Genomic DNA, 21,769 nt, shown 5'->3' on the forward strand with positions numbered 1-21,769 from the left:
TGATGATTGTTTAATTTTAATTATTCAGTAACTGTAACATTACTGTCTAATGAACTTAGCAGTATTACCGTTTCACTTACTGCAGCTTGATTGAATATATCTGAATGCCTCGATTTAGATTACTTTCTGTACAACTACCTAAGTAACAATATCATGCAATCATGAGTCAAAAGCTGTGGTTTAAAATTCAAATAATTAGCTTGACAAAGCAACATTAGTGTAAGAATTGAAGGAGATGGCATGATCCACCTCCCCACCTGGTTAACACATAAAGAGACAATCTTTAAGAAGGCTTTCTGGAGAGCACTCTGAGAGAAGAGGGCTGCATTTTGTCCTCCTGCTCTTTTTTTTCAATTGCTTTTCTAGTCTAAAAGTTGCAAGCTGAAATACCTCTTGAGAAATTCTAAAGGCAGAGCCTTCTTTCTTTCACCTATATTCCTTCTCACCTTTTGTTTTCATTACCAAGGAATGACCTTGTCCTGTAAGTAGGTTTCCTTTCGCAGTATGAAAATGTATGTGAGAATCTATAGTTACAAAGTAGAGATAAAAAACAGTGCTCTACAGACAAAATCAATTACAATAAAATCTGATAATAAAATATGTCTTTATAAAAAAAATGCCTTTATAAAATCTTATAAAGCTACTCTCTGAGATGTGTCCTATATTTCAAATTTCCAATACCTCAGGAACTGTCACTTGAAATGACCAATATGTGAGTGCTATTAAATTCACTTCTATAGAGTACCCATTTATAATATGCCTTGTAATAAAACGTTTAGTTTTGGGAAAGAAGAAACATGAGTTACACCTATATGGTATGTGAATTTTAGGAAGAAATCTTAACAATAGGGTCAGGCTTTGGCTGATATTTAGTGTAAGGCTCTTAATGCACCCCAATAATAAATATAAATAACCTCACTCAAAATGCAATTATGCTTTTAAACCAAGGGCAAGCACCATGTCAGAACTCACAGAAGAGATGATTAAACTCTTCAGTATTATGTTTAACCACAAACCAGCACTGAGACTTCACGTCTCAGTTAGAGAGCTCTTCATTCTTTCTTAGATTTTTTTTTTTTTTTAATTTAATATCTTTGCTTCAGTGAAATGCTTTTGGTGTACTTCAAGATTCCTAACTAGATGTAGAAAGCAGAAGCTCAGTCGCAGCTCTCTGGGGCAGTTCTCTGAGGGCAGCAGACTTCTTAAGGCTCCTATGCAGCCTCTGTGTGTGTGAGGAGGTCTCATGGCGAAGCGCCCACACAGAGTCCTGCTGAGGGCCTGTATCCTGTGGAAAGAGGGAGGAAACACAGAGAGCACCCTCTGTGTGGGCACCCTCTCAGGTTTGGTGGCAAGCGGCTGCGAAGCCCCTGTTATTGTGGAGTGAGGGTTAAATCCTTCTTCCCCCCACTCTCCACAGAGGGTGGAGAAGGGGTGCAGCCAGCTCTCAGCTCGGGACAGATGGACGCGACAGAGGCAGGCCTGTAGGCCTCGCAGAGTGGGTGTCCACCTCACCCTGAGGCTCCTTGCAGCCTCTCCTGCCTTTCCACCCCATGGCCATCCGAGTATTTTGCAACTCCTGTTTCTGTGAACCCCGCAAGGCCTCGCCACGGTTTATCTTCACCAGCTGTGGCCATGTCATCTGTGAGCTCTGCCTCCAAAAAGGTAATGGCTGCCACAGGCCAGGCTTTCTGCTCCAGCCAGGCACTGCTGGCAGGCACATCTTTACCTTCCCCAAAGGCATTTCTACTCCCTGTGGAAAAAAGAAAGGCCTTTCCTTTTGTTGGCCTCCTGTTATTGATAAACCTTTTCAATTGCTGCCACTGATTAATTTGCAAAAGCAACCTGTGAAGGCCTCCAGGTGAATCTGGCTGGAGGTATTTGACTTTGAGAACAAGCCTTAAGCACCTAAATAAAAATTGAGCCCAGATGCTTATGAGCCATGCCTGCACTATAAAAACAAAATAAGATAAGAATCTCCTCAATCTCATTTTGGAAAGGGCATGCTTCTTCATTAGTGAGAGAACAGTTTGTAAAATAAAGGATTTGTAATTCCAAGATAGATTTTGCTACTAGTCTGAGGACGTTTTAAACCTCAGCATTGTCAGTGAAATGCTACAAAAATTTCAGGAGGGTTAGGGGGATTGTAGGTGATGTTTTGAAGCTCTTATGTGCTACGCTCAGTTTCTGAGACATATTCTGGGAATCCTGTGGCGTTCTCCCATGAGGATATCTGGGAAGGATGTAGGGGAATAGAAAAGCTCCTTTTCAAAAGAAAAAAATTAATATTTTTTCCCCTCTTGGTCATATGAGATGCCTTACTTTTATTAAGTGTAGCAAAAAAAAGTGGTACATCTTTGTTTCATAATTAAAAATAAGTCTTTCGCCTAAAAGACTTTGCATTATTGCTATAGAAGAGAGAGGATATAAATATAACATGCTGGCTGATAGAACGTGCATCACAGGTTCTCTTTCTATTATTCTAATTTGGCAAAAAACGTCTCTGAGACACCATTTTTTTTCTGAACTCAATGATAATGAAATGTTATCCTCTTTAAAGATGCTTAAGAACATTGATCTTTAGGACTCTTAGACAGGGAGCATCTAACAAAATTATCAAATTTATTGTAGTCATATGCATTTACTAGATGTAGTTGCTAATACATTTACAAATAATCAAAGAGACATTTAAAAAGTAATAAAGTTTTAGAAAGGGATTTAAAAGGTGATTAATTTTTTCACAGAAAAGAAGAACAAGGAGAAATTATTAATTCTTTGAAGTTAAGGTTTCATATATTTTATCTATAGAGTAAGACTAAGCCTCAAACTGAAAAGTCATATATCTGGTTGGCTGTAATTCATTAGTGCACATAAGCATGCACTTAATTAAACCAGGCAAGTAGTCCTATTTAAATCAAAGGAACTAAAAGTCACCTGCATTCAGTGACACTAATGATATTCATAAAATCATTTACATGAATACTTATTTGCAGGATTAAGATGTGATGATATTCACATACAATTGTGTGTACTGGGTTGCAGACTCGAAGTCTTTATTCTTGTTTATTTGAATTTCTTCTATAACATTCACATTACTTCTATAAGCTCGAAACACAGGTTTAGGCAACAAATTCTATCAAAACTATATACAATATCTATTCCATTTGATGTATATTTTAAGTGTGTCTTTACTTACAGGCAAAAAAGATGAATGTTTGATCTGCAGAACTCCTTGTCGTACAGTATTCCTTTCAAAAGAGGTAAATGGAACTTTAGTACTATTATATTGCATTAATCTGTGGTTTGTTTAACAGCTGAATTATTTGCATTATAAAATACTTCCTTCTGTTTGCCAACTGTGACATGAATATTTATTGATGATAGCTTGGTAGCCTTGAATTTTTTTGCACTATTCTGCTTTTAGTTTTACAGATTTTCAAAGAAAAGTCTACATAGACTTTTTATGTCCTCTGATTCTGTTAGACTGTAAATCACTCAGGCATTTTCAAGAAATGTGACTGGCTACTTTGTAACATCAGTAATCTGTCAAAATGTGAAAAATATTTGTACATCAGAGAAAGTGAACTGTAATGAATTAATTTGTGTAATGGACTCAAGAAAATTTGCATGCTGGCCCATTGATGTTTTCAAGTGTATTGGTCTTTTTCTCCTTATTTCCTCTTAAGCTTGTTTTCCTCATGACCCTGTGGATATTAAATGATATGGACTATTGAAAAGAGTTATTCACAAGGCAATGAATAGCTTTTAGTTCTCTTAAGAAATCATTAGAAATATTTAATTTTCTCATTTCTCCCATGGAACCAGAAGATGTTTCTCCAAGAACCATCTTCTACTTAGCTGATTTCATAAGGGGGCTTTGAAAATATTCATATTTTCCTAGAGTGACATCTGGCTAAGAGACAAGAATGCCTTAGAAGTGTAGAAGAAAAGCACTTAAGGCATTCAATACAGTTAAAGCAGTAGTCATATAAAGCTATAAGGCAATAATGCATGTGAACTAGAGGACATTTGGGGACTAACCATGAAGAGGTGACCTTGGTGAAAAGCATGATTTCTCTGTCTGTGTTTAAAATTGTGCTGATACATACATAAATACTGAAACCCGAAGAGGACAATGCCACCAAAAAGTAAATCATTGCAGCAAAAGAGTCAAATGCCAATATAATTAGAAAGAACAACGAACACCACAATCAAATAAACCAGAAAAGAAATGCAGAGAACCTCCAAAAGGAGGCATTTTAATAAGCCTTCATTATCAGCTTGCTTAGATGTAAGTTTTATTATCAATTTCACTCATAGAATAATTTAGGTTGTTAGAGGACTCTGGAGGTCATCTTGTCCAGCCTCTTCCTCAAAACAAAGCTAAATTCTGGGTTAGATCTGCGTTAAATTGCAGCATTTCAAATTGATAATTTAATTTAAATATACTGAAGGAATTTAAAAAATGCAATGGGTGTTTCGTTAGAACCTGCCATTGCTCTGGAGGACAGAAAGGCAAATTACCATATTCTTTAAAAAAAGGCATGAATGATGATTACTTAGCCTTGATTAAGAACAGATAAAATGATTGGAATGTTAATTAAAGATGCATAGAAAGAAGTCTTAAGGCTGTATAATTTAGGAATCTGGGTGGAAATATACCTGGAAACTTTTCTATGCTTGTGCTATGGCATTCTCAATGAGTAGGAAGTCTTGTAAATGTGTTAAAAGTCCTCACTAAATTGTATATTGCTGTAATCAACATCCACACATTAAATATTCTTATCTTTACATCAGTGCATGCCAGTCACCTTTCTGCTTCCCTCCCACTTGCTCTTTCCAAGAGGATCATTAAGCTTTCTGATAAAACAAAATCTCACTGTTCATGATTTCAGAATATCTTGTTAACATCTGCTACTCTTCCATCAACAAATAATATTTAAAATGTTTTCTACAGTCCTTCATTTTAAAGAGTTTATAAATCAGCAACAAAGTTTATTTTTATTTCTTTCGGGATCAGAGACTCAAACCAAAGTCGTTGCTCTGCCAGAACTCTAAATAAATTTCTAGAGCAGTCCCCTATGAACACATCTTAAAGACTTCAAATATATTTTCACTGATATTTTGTCTTGCTTGTTTTTTATTTACTCTAATGCCTTAGATAGCTTAGACTGTACCATTGCTCTGTCAGCTTTTTTCTTTCTCATTCTGTCTGTTCACCAGGTGGAACTTTTTGAATGCTTTGGCTAATGTCAACCAAATTCAAAGGGCAGAGGATATTCAAATACTATTTATTTCCTCCCGTCTTTGAAAATTGGTAGCTGGGGAAAACAAGGAGAAGCGGTTTAGTTCCCCTGATGAGAGAAATGCAAGTTCATCTTAATCAGTAGGTAGAAGTGCATTTGGCAGCCACATGCACAGTGTTGGAGTAACAGTCTGTGCATGCTGTCCCTGCTCAGCTGGATTGCAGTACAGGACATGGCTGTAGCAGATATCAGAACGTGGGGAACAAAAGATAAAAATCTGCAGCAAATTGAGGTTATTAATGTAACTTCTCACATAATGATTTTTCATACACATGAGACTCACTTCTACAGATTGTAAAAAAAAATAGAATACACATTGAAGGCAGATTTGGGAAATGAACCTGTTACCTACTCATGGTTATCTGACCAGTGTTACACTATTTCTGGAGTAGATAAAAATGTTGTCTCTCTGTATGTTTGTGCATTCCCACATGGAGGAAAGCTTCCTTCTTTTGTTATTTCAATGTAATATTTCCAATTTAAGTGATAGCACTTATCTAATTTCTTGATAGCTCAGAAGAAGTGTTGATCCATTCATAGATGGCCTGTTTCTTACTTATTTAAGTAATCCATCTTTCTTTCATTTTTCAAATTTTCAAACTTTCAGAGAGTCTGGCAGAACTTGAAGTATTAATTTGTATTTTGCTGGCAATGGTTTTAGTGCTCTTCTACTGGTTTTTGAAAGGTGACTCCTTACATAACAAATGTCAATTTTCTGCTTATATCTTGTCTTACCAGTAAATGTGTCAGGATGGTTTTTGTTTCCAGTTTAAAAATAGATGTTTTCTTTATTTATTTAGACTAGATTTTTCATTTTGAAAAGCTATTTGCAGTTACGTTAGAAATCATGCAAGGTTCTCAGGTGAAGGAGCTGTGATCACTGATTACTGCCACTCTGTAATATTTTAGCCTAGCACTCTAACCAGTGTAATTGTTTTGGGGATATGTTTTGTTTGTAGTTTCTTATGTCCTCTGGAAATTTTTACTGTCTTTGTTGCAATAAGTGTGTGAGCACTGCAGTTAGACAAAAGCACAAAGCCTTCCAGATATTTAATATAGATAGTAAACAAAACGGAGCTTGTTTTCAGTTTCTGTATTATCCTACTCCTGATCTGTCCATTTTTGATTTATCTACATTCTACATTATTCACTTTAAGGAGCACTTCACCAAATGTTTTGTATAATAGATCTTGCAAGAAGAAAGTACTAACCTTGCTATACTTTATTTTCCTGCTAGACAAGTCCTGAAATTCAGTCACTGTTCATGGGAATAGACACACTGTGCAAGAAATATTCAAAAGAAATAACACAGGTGAATCACCCTTCTTTTTAATTGTGTAAAATAATTAGAAACTTCTACTGCTTTTTTTGAAAGTAGGAAAAATACGTGAATGAATGCCTCACATTGTTTCACGGTTACTCTCCTTGTTTCTTTAATTTCACAGTTTTAAAGTTCTTAAGAAAGCATAAATTGCTTATCATGCCCTTTGCTTATGTTTTCAAAATCTCTCTGCAAACCACTTGTTCTGTTTCAATAATGTAAAATCACTTTCAGTGCCATGAAATGAAAAATGAAATCTTCACCAGGCCCAGATAACGTACGTTAATTTTAGGAATCCGCAGTTACATGGTCGAAACCTAAGCTGGCAAAAGCTCTGAAATGAATGCTGCCTTGTTTTTTTACTTTTTCTTTAACAAAGTAAGCAACTTTAAAAATTCCCTGGTCTCAAAACCTAGATTTATTAAAAATAAGAACAATAAAAATAAGAACAATATGATTACTAAAAAAATGAGAAAAGAACCCCGTACTCTGATCTGACTTGTTTTAAAATCAGAAACAAGAAAAGATTTCAAGAAATACTTCCTCTCCACCTTCCATAAAATCCAGACTGGACCCCATCCTTCAGGCTTAATTTCTGCTCCATGAACATAAGTAACTTTTTGGGTTAACCAAGTACATACAAGCTCCCACTGCCTTTTCACCTTCTCCGTATCTTCAGACTGGCTTTGAGATTTCTCCTTGTCTCTCACGGAACATTTCATTGGCAGCTTCAGCCACTCTAGTCGTACTGTAAGTAATGCATCCTCCCTGCACTGACCAGCAACTTTCATTGTTTTGTGCCAGTACCTGTTTGATCTTGTAGTGAGCTTACTGATCCAGCAGAAAAATAATAAAGGGAAAAATAAGAGAAAATCAACTTTTCATCTTAGAAATCTCCTAATTGACAATGGTGATTATAGATTTGCTGTACTTCACAAACCTTTCCGAAGTTGAGCACAGTCCTTTCTCACAGCAATCCTCTTCCTGACACAAGGTAAACAAGAAGCCTTCCTCTGTCGTGTCAGACATACAATGTAGAAAGTAGTTATTCTGTAAACTGAACAAATCCAGGGGTCTGCATTATCAATCACATCTGAATGCAAACTTCTGTAACGTGCCAAAGAAAAGAAATGAGGGACATGATCTTGAAAGTTTAAGGTTGTTATTTTGGTAGTTTGAGATAACCTATAGGAAATAAATGGCCATGTAAAATCTGGAAAAAAATCAAGAATCGGTCATAATTTCCACTGGCATCAAAGGCCGTAAAATAAGCTTGTTCTGTGTTAGAGCAAAGCATTTTATAATCTAGTAATTAATCAGAACAGCTTGTGCTTAGGAAAGAATATGGGAACAAGGCTCCTATGTAGTAATTTGTCTTCAGAACAGGCTCCTACTGTCAAGCAGTTTATGGCACAAAGATTTCTCAAGGTAGAGATGGTACCATGGATTTCAAAAGCTTTTCTTCTTGAAATTGTCAAGTAGTTTCCTGAATATTTAGCATCTATCATATAATAGGATGTCTGCAAGTTGTACGCAATGTGATGAGTATTTCCTTTTTTGCATGTTTTATCTTGCTATCTGATTTCTTGCTATCATTTGATTTCTTGCATCCTGTGCAAGAGGAAAAGCAACAACTCCCAAGTACTCTGTGCTATTCATTAGTTTTAGGCTGCTAGCATATCCCATCTTCAGCTATCTCTTTGCCAGCAATGAAGACTTGTAATCTATTCAGTCATTCTTTGTATTGCTGCTATTTAATACCTCTAATTTATCTGAATTGTTTCCAGAGCTACTATATCCTTTCTGAGATGGTAAGAAGACTCAGGGTACAGTATAATCATACACATTGACCCTGAAATGATGATGCTGCCTATTGTTTTTAACCAAAAATTAGGAGAGTGCTTTGAGGTGACCTGATAGCGGCCTTTCAATATCTAAAGAGGAGCTACAGGAAAGAAGGGGACAGATGTTTTAACAGGGTCTGTTGTGATAGAATAAGGGGAAATGATTTCAATCTTAAAGTAGGTATGTTTAGATTAGATGTAAGGAAAAAGTCTTTTACAATACAGGTGGTGAGGCACTGGAACAGGTTGCCCAGGGATGTGGTGGATGCCCTGTCCCTGGAGACTTTTAAGGATCAGGGCCCTTACCAGGCCCTGGGCAATCTGATCTAGCTGTGAATATCCCTCCCTGTTCATTCCTCCAGAGAAATTGGACTAGGTGGCTTTTAAAGTTCCCTTCCAGCTCTAAAGGTTCTATGGTTCTATAATCTGACTGACTTTTTTTACTTGCCTACTTATTAGCTTTAAAGAATTAAAAATTCTTAATTAGAATTTTAATTAGAAATTTAGTATGTGAGGAATTCTGATTGTTCCCTTCTGAATATTTCTTTTATCAATTCTTCAGGAGATACTTCTCATCTCTTGATAAGTATCCAGTGGGAACCTCCTAGGATCTTGCACTGTGAATCAAAAGTAACGATTTCAGTTACCTACTCCACTATGGGTTTATCTTCTCTGAGTATTCTTGGCTGTCTCTAGCCCTGCATATTTTCTATCTCTTAATATTCTTTCTCTTAATATGTCAGATGAAAGATTTATTAGTAAGCTTCTGCCTATTGTAATTTGTTCAGCAAGCTCTTGTCCTGCTTTGATTGCATCTCTTTATTATTAACGTGTCGTGGTTTATGATCCTCATCTGGACACAACATGAAGTGCTTACACATCACCTGATAGCATGGCTAACAATTATTTTTTAATTAACAAGATAGTTTTACAAGGCAAGTTATAGTTGCCAGTAAGACACATTACTTTTTATGTTACCATTAATTTTATGTATTTGCTTAGCACTAATGAATAAGAAACACTACAAGTAAATTGTCTTTCCAATTTCTTTACGTTATTATTGAACAGTGTTAAAATACAAATTCAGTGAAATAAATCTGCCAACTCTGCCAATCTGTACTAAATTAATCTTTCTAAGACTTTCCATATCTGATTTTGGACATGGCATGGTTTTTTTGGAAGAATGTTTAAACAGTTATATGAAGGATATGTTAAGTATTTATCAAAATAGAGAAAAATATACATTCTTTGGTGAGGCTACATAAATGTAATTAGTAGAAGCTAGATATGATTGTGTCAAATTTTATTTTTAGATTTCAGAATTTCAAGAAAAAAATCGTAAACATTTGCTAGCATACCACAGAGAAAAGGTAAATCTAACTATGATTTTATTTTTGTTTGTTATGTTTGCCTTGTGTTTTACAGAACGTATTCACTGTTTATTAGAATACTTAGGATCCTTTCTCCTAAAGGAGCATTGTCTCCTTTCTATCCTTACTGGAGGACCAACACTCCATATGTGTCCTAAGTGTGAAATGACAGTGGAAAACTCAGATACATCATACAAGTGCTTTTTCCTGCCATCCTCCTCTGCATGGACTCCGGTTTCTGGGAAAAACTGAGTACTCACAAAAAGGATTCTCACGCTTGCCTATCTTGTTTGTGGTCTCCTTCTTTCTTTCAGTACATCATCCTTGTCACATGCAACCAACAGCTCTCATGATCTAGATAAAAGTTTCTTTGTTGCTTTTTCTGCCAGTTTCAGACAACAGAGTGCAGGTGTGTTATGTGTGGTATGGACACTTGGTGTTTATATTCCTGAAAATCTAACACCTGTATTCTTCTGGAACCCAGAAATACTGAAAACTGAATAGTTGTCTAACTTCTTTAAAGCATTTTGGTATTAAAATGATAAGTTCTAGAGAGTGGCAGGTACGCTGTTCTTGATATTTGTGCTGGTCACTCTCTTAATCAAACCTGGCTTAAATTAGGAAAAACAAATAAGGAGGAGTATTAAAAAACCTGGTCCTACATCCACATTTTGTCTTTAAAATGTTTTGCAAAATTTCACATCTGTAAAAACATGCAATACCTCCCCCAAAGAGTATGGTCTTATAAAGATAAAGGAGGAAACATTTTAAAGGTATTTTAAAAATATTCTGAGAAGCATGATAAGTTAACAAGAAAAGTTATAATTTGTCTTCAAATGAAAATATAAATAGTGTGAAGTAGTGGAGAATTAAAGCCACACAGGAAATTGAGGATAAAATACATATGCAGGATTGAAGCTATTGAATAAATTTTAACATGCTCCATAAAAAGTAATGTATGATCATGTAATGAATAATCCTAAAAATGCACATAATAGGGAACCTATTTAATGTTCTTTGAACTCTACTAGCTGGTAATGTTCTTTAATGGAGATTTTTTAGTCATATCTCTAGCACAATTAGAAATACTCTTCACATAAGCTTATTACAAACAGATACTTCCATGAACTGAATACATTTTGAATCAGGAATAAAAATATGGACATATGGTACTTGGTGTTTTGGAAATACTGTTACTGGTATCTTCTTCTGGTAATCCTATATTAACTGCTCTGTAAGTTTCGTATCATGGAATCATAGAATCATCTAGGTTGGAGACCACCCATGCTTGAGCAACCACATATCCTTCTTGTAATGAGAGGCCAAAAACTGAACACCATATTTGAGGTGCGTTCTCAACAGTGAACATACAAAGAGGGGCCTCAATGTTTCTGAAGCAACCTCTGCTTGGCCACCTTAGCACACTACTGACTCACGTTCAGCTGTATGTCAACCTACATTCCCAGTCTTTTTCCTCTAGGCAGCTTTTCCAGGCATTCTTCCCCTAGCCTATACTGCTGTATGGGGCTGCAATTGAACACAGCCCATCTATGCAGCCTATCCAGTTCCTTCTGCAAAGCCTTCCTACCCTCAAGCAGATCAAAACTTCTGTCCTAATCTGTTAGAATCTACAAAATTAAAAGGTGCACTCAATCAATCCCGTCATATCAATTCCCCCAAGCCATGAGCAGCCAGGTTCTCCAGGAAAATACCCTAAGACAGTGTCAAATGCTTTACTGAAACAAGGTAAACAAAATTCATATATCCTTTCCTTCATCTAGTAAGCAGGTTATCTTGTCATTGAAGGAGATCAGGTTAGTCAGACAGACCTGCCTTTTTTTTCAAACTCATTCTGGCTTCTGATCACTTCCATTTGCCCTGTGATCCTCTCCCCCAACTGCCATGGGATTGATGTCTAACAGGTCTGTAATTCTCTGGATCCCCCTTCCTGCCCCTCTTGTAGGTTGGAGTCACATTTGTTAACCTCCACTCAACAGTCCTCCCTGGTTAGCTGGAACTGCTGTTAAATTATTGAAAGCACCTTAGTGAGTATATCAGATATAGGAAAGAGAAAGAAAAATAGAAGAAAACTATTTTAGATGACTTTCTTAGTGTTCATTTATCCAGTATTATGCTTCTTAAGAAAAGATAAACGAAATCTCTAGGTGCTAAACAGCAGTTCATGTTTTTAGGACTGTCTGGGTAATGCATCAGCTACAGACTTGCCCCCTTGTATCTAATAGCAGGAATGGCAGTGATAATCTAAGATTAAAAACAAAAAGCACAACCTTTCAATGCTTTGGAATGCTGGCAGTGTAAAAGTGAAATTGTACATCATACAAAGACAGCTTGTTTAAATTTTTATGTCACAGAGAGTAAAGCTGGAAGAATCTCTGAGGAAAGCAAGACAGCAACTGCATCAGATACAATGGTAAGAGGTTTAATGCAGCAGAAGTAAATGATTTTTGAAATCAGATTATAGTAGTTTTAATTGATAAAACAATTTAAAATGCTTTTGTTGCCTTTTTCTCATATTGCAGAAATGGAATGAAAGTATTTTTTTCAAAAATAAATGAAAAGTGATTTCTGTCATCAGATCATCTTTTCCTTTTCCTTTTCCTTTTCCTTTTCCTTTTCCTTTTCCTTTTCCTTTTCCTTTTCCTTTTCCTTTTCCTTTTCCTTTCCTTTTCCTTTCCCTTTCCTTTTCCTTTCCCTTTCCCTTTCCCTTTCCCTTTCCCTTTCCCTTTCCCTTTCCCTTTCCCTTTCCCTTTCCCTTTCCCTTTCCCTTTCCCTTTCCCTTTCCCTTTCCCTTTCCCTTTCCCTTTCCCTTTCCCTTTCCCTTTCCCTTTCCCTTTCCCTTTCCCTTTCCCTTTCCCTTTCCCTTTCCCTTTCCCTTTCCCTTTCCCTTTCCCTTTCCCTTTCCCTTTCCCTTTCCCTTTCCCTTTCCCTTTCCCTTTCCCTTTCCCTTTCCCTTTCCCTTTCCCTTTCCCTTTCCCTTTCCCTTTCCCTTCCCTTCCCTTCCCTTCCCTTCCCTTCCCTTCCCTTCCCTTCCCTTCCCTTCCCTTCCCTTCCCTTCCCTTCCCTTCCCTTTTCTTTTCTTTTCTTTTCTTTTCTTTTCTTTTCTTTTCTTTTCTTTTCTTTTCTTTTCTTTTCTTTTCTTTTCTTTTCTTTTCTTTTCTTTTCTTTTCTTTTCTTTTCTTTTCTTTTCTTTTCTTTTCTTTTCTTTTCTTTTCTTTTCTTTTCTTTTCTTTTCTTTTCTTTTCTTTTCTTTTCTTTTCTTTTCTTTTCTTTTCTTTTCTTTTCTTTTCTTTTCTTTTCTTTTTTTCCCCTCCCCAACCACATTATTCAAGCCTATAAGGAAGAAATTGTTTTATTTTTAAATTCAGATCAGTGCTTACACTAGAAGTCTTCAAAAACTTCTGGAAAAATACTTTGCCAGGCTTGGTCTTCTTCAGAGTCCTTTGTGTATATTTAAAATATTTTCCTCCCTATGGATTCCTCTTCATCAAAGGAATCCTTCTCCATCTTGTCACGTTTATGATTATCAGTGAATGAAGATCCTGAAATAGCCTCAGTAGCACGGTTCATAAAGATGGCACTTTAATAGCAAAACACCATTGATCTTTAATCTTTATTACTTTACTTTTATATTATTTTTTCATTTTTAGTATAGACTTTCTTTTGAGTCTGATATGCAAATAATACCAACTTATGCTTTCTTGTGGTACTTGGTATAATATAACTGAAGAAAAACACCATAAAGGAAGCTAGGTGGATTATCATAGTTTGTATATTTTTATCCACTGCCTTCTTTTACTTCTCTGCATCTCATGTAACTAGCACCTTGCTTATAACAATATAGAGTTCTTCTGAATTCTCACAGAATACTATCAAGACAGCATGACCTCGTGGATCTCCTCATATGCTCAGCAGACCCGTTCCTCCTTTGTGCAGTTATTGGCAGAAGTATCAGTTTTACGTAGCTGCTGACATTTCCTTTGAAATTCAGATTGTTTTAAAGTTGGGTAAATGTATACATGCAAATGAAGACTTTTGGCACAATTGCAGATCATAAGTTGTTATATTTTAACATGTTGTTCCATGAAATGGCCATGTTGTTCCATACAATCTCATTTCATTAAACATCATAGTGTTTTCTTAAATTTATCCTACTGAGCATGCAGTGACTAATGTAGGCATTATGTAGAAAAGACGAACTTAATAGCTGCTCAGATATGCTGCATATTTTCCTTCCTGATAAGCAGTGTCATGTTAAAACCAGCTATTAATGTATAAAAAGTACTTTGATATTGACCAGCTAGAAATATGAGGTAACCAAACCATCCTTCAGTTTATATCCATGTTTCTTTTTCTCTTTTAGTATGAAACCTCCTCAGCAAGCTACTCAACTGCCATTTGCCAGTACAAGCAGAAATCCACTTTCCAGTAAGAAGCACTGGTTTAAGATTGGTTTAACAGTGGAATGCATATGAGTGGACATAACAATATTCTCATATTAATTTTTTAAAATTCTTTAATAACTTTAGTGCCTTCAAGAAGGCTGAATGGGTATTCCTCATATTCTCGTCAACCTAATCATCCTTCTACTTCTGAAACGTAGGTGCAAATCCTTAATTTTAAATGGAAATCTAAAGAATGACAATGTTGTAATATCTTATACCCCAAACAATATCTTTTAGAGTGAGTTTAAAATGAGTATCTTTTTCTGATTTATTTGTTGTTTGTTTCTGCAAACTGTGGTGGTATAAAGGCACTGGGGATATCTATCCTAGAGTACATAATAGCTGGTTTTATAGATTGCCTTTGTACTCACTAGATGGCATGATGCACCTTATTCTGGAGATGTCTGTACAGACCATTGATTAATTGGTGAGCAATGAGAACTTCTCCGTTTAACTGTAGGGGAATATATAAATGACTTGTACAGACAGCTATGTTTGCACTGTAGTTATTTAGATAGGATGAACTTCAGCAAGGCATGCAATGCCTATTTAGTTTTAAATAAATTGAACATACAGCTCACTCAAGCTAAAAGATATCTGTATTTATTCATTAAAAAAAAATTCAAAATGCCCTTGTAGTGTTGACAAGTGACAAATAAGTGAGTATGATATAAAATAAATTTCTTGGCAGATATCTAAACCAACCTCAGTATCAGCTGATGGTGAGCTTTGGAACAGGTGCAGCATACTTATTATATGTAACGTTACATTTTTAGTTATTAGTAAATTTTACATAATTTTAGTCATTGTAAAGAATGTGCTGTTTTTAATTTCAATGTCATACTTCTTTTCACATTTGTTGTAAGAATGGAGTCAATGGAGGTTGATCCTGTACCTTCACCAATGAGGAAAGTAAGTTTCTGTATATGTGTGTGTGTGTACTTATAAATATACATCTTCTTCAGTTTCTCCAACCCCATTAACACTGTAGAAAAAAGATCACTACTTTCCTGACTTCCGTCCTCCTCAGCACCCCCGCGTGCCTGCAGTTCAGACCAATTCATACTCACTTCAGCTAAGCAGAAGTTCCCCAAAACAGAATAAAAAAGAAATGAGCCTCAACACTGTTTTTCTAGAATTCTTTTCTTCACGTATCACAGAATAGCTGAGGTTGGAATGGGACTCTAGAGGTCCTCTTCTCCAAATTCCTGTTCAAGCAGGGCCACCAGCAGTCCCAAACAATGTCCAGACAGCTTTTAAATTATTATAAACTTTGTCTCTCTAAAAACTGTAACTTAGTTCTGAGATTTTGCATTTTAGTGCCATGAACAAACTTGGAAGTGGAGAGTGCCAGAAATCTTCAGGTTTATAGTGCTCCAAACAGTAACACTCTTGCTTAAAATTCATTAATGATGAATGCACTTATACACTGTAATTAATACTATATTTTTCTTTTAGCCTGAGACAATGACTGGTCCAGCAAGATTATCAGTTATAACTCCACCACAGGATGGACGCATGGGTAAGTGAGAAGAAAGTTGTTAACGGAACAAAATGTATCACTTTAAGGGAATTAATAAATTAAAATTGTTGCATTAGCACTTCACTGTCAAAATGTGAATTGTGTTGAGGTGTAAACAATTCATCATATCGAATTCAGCAGATGGGAAATGGTTAAAAATGGTGAACAGAATAGTTTTTCCACTACTTACCTTCTCTGGTCTGTTAATATATATATATATTTTTTTGTGACATTTACTGATTTATTCACAACTGGAGTCAACATGTCTAAAGAAAATACAGTAATGATGTGGTTGAACAAAACATACATACTTAAATAATATGTTGTTGGCCTTCCAGTGGCCTTCATGATTATGCTAGTTTGTATATAGTTACCAGAAACTGACATTGTCCAAAATATTATGCTAAAAATCACTTGAGAGAAGGAAGGAAACTAAATTGAAGTTAGAGAAATATTTTGTAACAAAATTAAAGCTTATTTTGTAAACAGAATTAAATCTGAAGAATTTAGATGAAGGATTTCTTCTCGTTTGTTAGGCATGCTATCACTATATTTAAGTTGAAGACATTTTACATGACTATGATTTCTTTCGTTGGCTGTTAAGATCTTGGGTGGCTCTCTTAGGTAAATAAGACATAAATGACAGCCAATTGAAAATAGTGTGATTTCTTTAGGCATTGTTTGTTTGTGAGGAGTTTCCTAGAATTTCTAATGCTCTGCAGGTCTCTACCATTTCTGTGTCCCTCCTCTTCTCAGTATTACATTCAACACAGTTCTGCAATAGTTCATCCTCTGCAATTTTTGTTTAGCTTGGAGAAGAGAAGGCTCTGAGGAGACCTCATTGTGGCCTTCCAGTACTTGAAGGGAGTGTATAAACAGGAGCCTGGTCTGGTAGTTGGTGACCCTGCACACAGCAGGGGGGCTGGAACTCAATGATCATTATGGCCCTTTTCAACCCAGGCCATTTTGTGATTCTATGATATGATTTCTTACAACTGGCTTCGGCAGTTAGGAGAATCCATCTCCAGCTACATGCAGAGTGTACTTCAGTAAATGTCTTTTTTGAGCTAAATCCCTGCAAATGTTTTTATTATTATTATTATTATTATTATTATTATTATTAGGGTTATTTTAATTCTTTCTGACACAATAACTTCATTTCATCAGCCATTCCCAGATATTTAATTTTCTATTGTAATTTTGCAGTGATTCTCATTCTTGAATAAACTGATCATGAATTTGTCCCAAATAAAGCAATTAAGGTATTAATAATATTTTCCAAAGTGATCTCCTAATTAAAGAGGATAATTCATTTTGGCTCTGTTGTAAAAAATGTAATTCTTACAGGTAGTGTATCCTACAGAAGTTCTCAGTCATCTGGAATAACATCAAGTCAAACTACAGCAGTATCTACCAGGTAATTAAAAACCTTTCAATGATGTTAACAGTCTCTTGTGAGACACTGAAATTTATCTCTTGCCTAGCCTTTACAAATCTGTACATTGAAAGGCTATATTTTACATCTTAAGGAATGTTACTGTGTAACATTTGCATAGGCTACTAGCTGTCACCTATACAAAAGTTAATATTATTTGAAGATTATATTTTGAAAGTACTTTCTTCAAAAATGTGCAGAGATAATCTGAGTTCCTGTACCCGTGGACATCTGAAATCATGGTGCTGTTATACAAAGGGTAGTTAATTTCAACTAAGAATGTGGAATAAGCACTCTGCTTAATAACTCTTCTGAAAGTCAAGAATGTAAATGTAGTGTCTACGCAAGAGTTATTCTCTGATTAGACCAAACATCTTCATTGGGTGCGTCATTGGTCTTTTAATGTTTTTCATCTAAGTAGTGAAAATATCTTAATTTTTTAGAACTATCAGCATCAACAGAAGAGATATAAAATGGTAACAGAAGAAGATAGTCTTGTAGTCTGCAATCAAGCTCAGTGTGCCTCCTTAGCATAAATTTTAAATATATGCAACAGAGTATTTCTTTTCTATCTCAGACTCTTGGATTAGACCATATGTTTTCTTCTGCTTTTTACTTACATAAAAATCATGTCTATCTAAAAATCAGATTAGGAATCTGTAGAACACAAGAATACTTTGTATTTCCTATTGAGATATTAACAATATGAATTAAAAAGGTTTTGAAGTCTCTTGTTCTGTGACAGCAGTCTCAAATTTTATCCATTAATAATTTTCATCAATAGATCCACACCTATAGGACTACCACATAATGGATGTTCACTTATATCACCATCCGGATCACAAAACAGTAGGAGGGGATCATGGTCTGCTTCTGATTTCAGAACTCCTCCATTGTATCAATTTACATTACCTTCACCACAGTCATCTGTAGCAAGACCTCCAATCACCATCTCTGGAATTCTACAAAGACAACATTTAGGCAAGTATCTAAGAAAATAACAACATTTAGCACTTTTTCCTGAAAGAAAGTCGGCACAATATATGCTTGTGAATGACTTATTTACTGCAAAAGAGTAAATAATAAATTATGATCCATATTTAGGCTTAATCTTCAATGCAACAAAGTATCTTGCTTCACCCAGAATAATATTTTAAGAGGTTTAAATTTGATCATTTCCACATTGCTTTCTAGTAAAATACCAATTCTAAACAATTTGGCAAATCTAATCATGTAGTCTCGAGTAAAGAGCAGACAATAGAAAACCTTTAGTGACACAAGTGCAGTGAATCAGTAGCAGTCATAGCAAGGCTGAAATCATCAGCAGGAGTTCCTTAATAGAGCAGAATATTTGAGCTGACATATGAGAATGATGGGGAAAAAAAACCTGTCTATAATGAAAGGAATGAATAGGAAACAGATTCTGTACAAAAAAACCCTGAAGTGCTGTAGAAAGTGAGTGACAGTGGATGTCTCTCTATATTCAGTGAAGAAAAAAGGGAGCACAAAAGGAAATCACAGCATTTGTAAGGTGAGAAGTATTAGTGATCTGACCATTAGGAAAAAAAGGAAGATGCATTTAGTTTGGGAGGAAAGGCTTAGATGATACTTGTAGTCATATCTACAAGCTGTTTTTCCCATATTCTAAACTATACAAAATTCATTTATCTAATTATTACTTGCTACCCAATCACAGTCAGAAGGTGACATCATAAGTGAAAACTAATCTACATGTTCTAAAAAATTCTCATACTCAAATTATGAGTGCTTACTGAACTTGAATATGTCATAACTGCTTTAAATCTGGAATATCTGCATGTGAAATAATGCATAAGCCTTGCAGGTTCTATTTAAAAAACAGAGTAGATATCTACATTATTAAAATAAGCAGCTATGTGGAACTGAAGTACTGATTTTCTTTCAGCTATATGTTTTATATATTTTCAAGCTAATTTAGTTCATAGACAGAACAACAATATTTACTTTGAACTTTCATTTCTGCAGCTGAAATTGAAATAGGACACATTCTTCAACAGAAAGATAAATATTTTATGTAAATAAAAAGGAGCATATTTAGATTCATAAAATACTGTAAAAATCATAATCAAAATGTATCTTATATTTTAAACTTCTATTCATTTTTACTTTCCTTTTTCCCCAAATGATTTACATGAATAAATTCTTCTTTAGAACTTACTAAAATATTTCTGTTTGTATTCCTATTCTAGGATCAGCTAGTTTTGGAGGACAAACAGCAGAAAGATAAGCAAAAATCCATGATTTATTTTGTTCAGTAAGCATTTTGAAAAGCTGTGCACTGTTGTTGGATATCAAAGTGTTTGTAATTTCTATAAAATGTCAAAGTAGCATAAAACAACTATTATTCAGCATGAATAATGTATCTAAAACTTGCCAGTAAAATCTACAGTAACTTTAAGCAGGATTACAAAAGATTCTGGCTTTTTAAAGGAATTTTGGTTTAAAATATATTGTAAGAATTGTAAAAATAAATTGCTTTTGTTAATGAAGTGTTAAGACAAAAGAATGCTTTTATATTCAATGAGCTCTTCTTCCTGTAAATGCAGTGAACTGCAGCAGAACTGATTTTAAATAGTTGTGCCTGTACAGATGAACCCCTGTCCAAAAACTATTTTACTGTTAGACATTAAATCAAATAGACATTTGATTCCAAAATCCAAATTTGGGTTCTTACTCAAGAGATTACCTTTTGTTTGCATGGTAAGGAATATGGTTTGAGGGTAATCGTAGCCTAGTAGGCTCTTCAGAACTTGTAAGACAGTATCTATACAACATTCCAAGAAGCTTATCATTTGATTTAGGTAGCAATGCTGTCTTCTCAAAAATGCAATAACATGGAGGAACTGGTTTGAAGAGATACATCATGCCAGAGGCTACCTTTCCTCTCATAGAATAGTGGATGAGTGCTCTGTCTGGAAGGTCCCAGACTGCCAACTCTTCCATTGAAATTCCCACCATTACTGTGTATGTCTGGATAAATTTTGCTGGACTGAATAACTGTTTTGTTTTATTTTTGCCTAACTTTAGCCCTATTTAAAAAATAGGAAAACTATAGGATACGTTTGAGACAAAGTACAGCTAGTGAATGATACAACTTTTTTTGGGTTAAAATGTTTTGTTTGACCTAAAAGAAAGTCTAAAATAGTAAAGAGAGTACAAAGGTGTTCTTCATTTTTGCTGCCTACTTAACTGTTTACTACACACACTTCAAGCATGCGACTTGAAAGAGAATAAAATGGATTGAGAAATAATTGGTTTGTGAATATCTATGGACCAGGAGCTTCTTCACCAATATTCAGATTTACATTTCACTTATTTCAGTATGAAGTTCTTAAATTGTAATTGCTTTAATTTTTTACCATGGGACAATTTGTGTATTTTCTCCTCCTCAATGATCTTATACTTAAAATTTTCAGTGGGATTTCAAATCAAATTACCTTTCAAGCAATTTTCTGTTTGAAAGACTTAATTTTACAGTAGCATAGACATATAATGAGTGAAAGAGTAATCAAATTGTCTAAGTTCTAACTCTTCTCTACTTGAAGATGAGCTAGAATAGCTTGAAAAAAATGAGGCCTGTAGAACACAGTCGCCAACTTCCATTATAAGCGTCCCTCAATGGCTTTCTATTTGTTTGTCTCACAAGAAGGTATTACTTATAATTTCTTTAATTTCTTCAATTTTCTATTGTATCTTATCTCACTGTGGAGTCATCACCCAGGGTCACAGTCAAAAGCATCTCAACATGTCAAGCAGAAATGCCTTTGAGTGACATTCAAGGCATCCCAGTTCATATGAAACAAGAAGTCCAAAACAAATTAAAAATATATAAATATAAGAATATACTAAAAAGAAAACCAAAAACACAACAGTTTCCTCCAACTGACAGTAAGCACAAAAGTCACTATATTCAGCTCCCAGGTATCCATCTTCACTGATATTTTCTTGCTTTGGAGATGAATTACGCTCGTTTATCTTAAAGAAAATTTGCAGTACACTAATGATACACCAGAGGGTGCTAACTTACCTCTAAACAGTTTTAGTTCTACTACTCATTTGGGTAAGTGGAGTTCTTACATTAGCTTTTACAATTTGGGATTTTTATAGAAAAGCAAAAGATAATACAAAGAAGTGCAATAAAGTGATGTTTGAGTTTGAAGATAAAGTATCAGAAAAGCATCTGAATATGAAACAAAAGAGGAGGACTGAATGTTAAAACAGTAATTCAGATAGAGTATTTTAAAAACTTCAGAAAAAATAATAGAAGCAGAGATTAGTCATGCTTGTGGAGTTACAACGGTGGTCTGAAGGAAGAAATTAGTTAGACCTAATACTGGGAAATGGAGCAGAGTACTTTGGCACTGTGCTAGTTTCTGAGGATAGGGTCAATGCACCCTCACAGTGGTTAATCAACACTTCTGAGAGAAGACAACGTGGTGTATAGCTTTGAAAAACACAGAGACTGAGTGATC

The 21,769-nt window shown here is 35.1% G+C and overlaps 1 protein-coding gene across 1 annotated transcript; it reads left to right on the forward strand.

Moving 5' to 3' along the window:
- Positions 1 to 1,550: 1,550 nt before the first annotated feature.
- RNF212 (ring finger protein 212) lies at positions 1,551 to 19,524 on the forward strand (the record flags this gene model as incomplete). Its single annotated transcript, XM_079534769.1, has 12 exons — positions 1,551 to 1,662; positions 3,196 to 3,257; positions 6,541 to 6,615; positions 9,782 to 9,838; positions 12,211 to 12,269; positions 14,220 to 14,284; positions 14,386 to 14,455; positions 15,168 to 15,213; positions 15,760 to 15,827; positions 17,175 to 17,240; positions 18,043 to 18,239; positions 19,487 to 19,524. 12 exons carry the CDS (start codon positions 1,551 to 1,553, stop codon positions 19,522 to 19,524), a joined length of 915 nt encoding a protein of 304 aa, XP_079390895.1.
- Between the last annotated feature and the right edge of the window lie 2,245 nt (positions 19,525 to 21,769).

The sequence above is a fragment of the Tetrao urogallus genome (genome assembly GCF_951394365.1).
Source record: "Tetrao urogallus genome assembly, chromosome: 4".
Lineage (NCBI taxonomy): Eukaryota > Metazoa > Chordata > Aves > Galliformes > Phasianidae > Tetrao > Tetrao urogallus.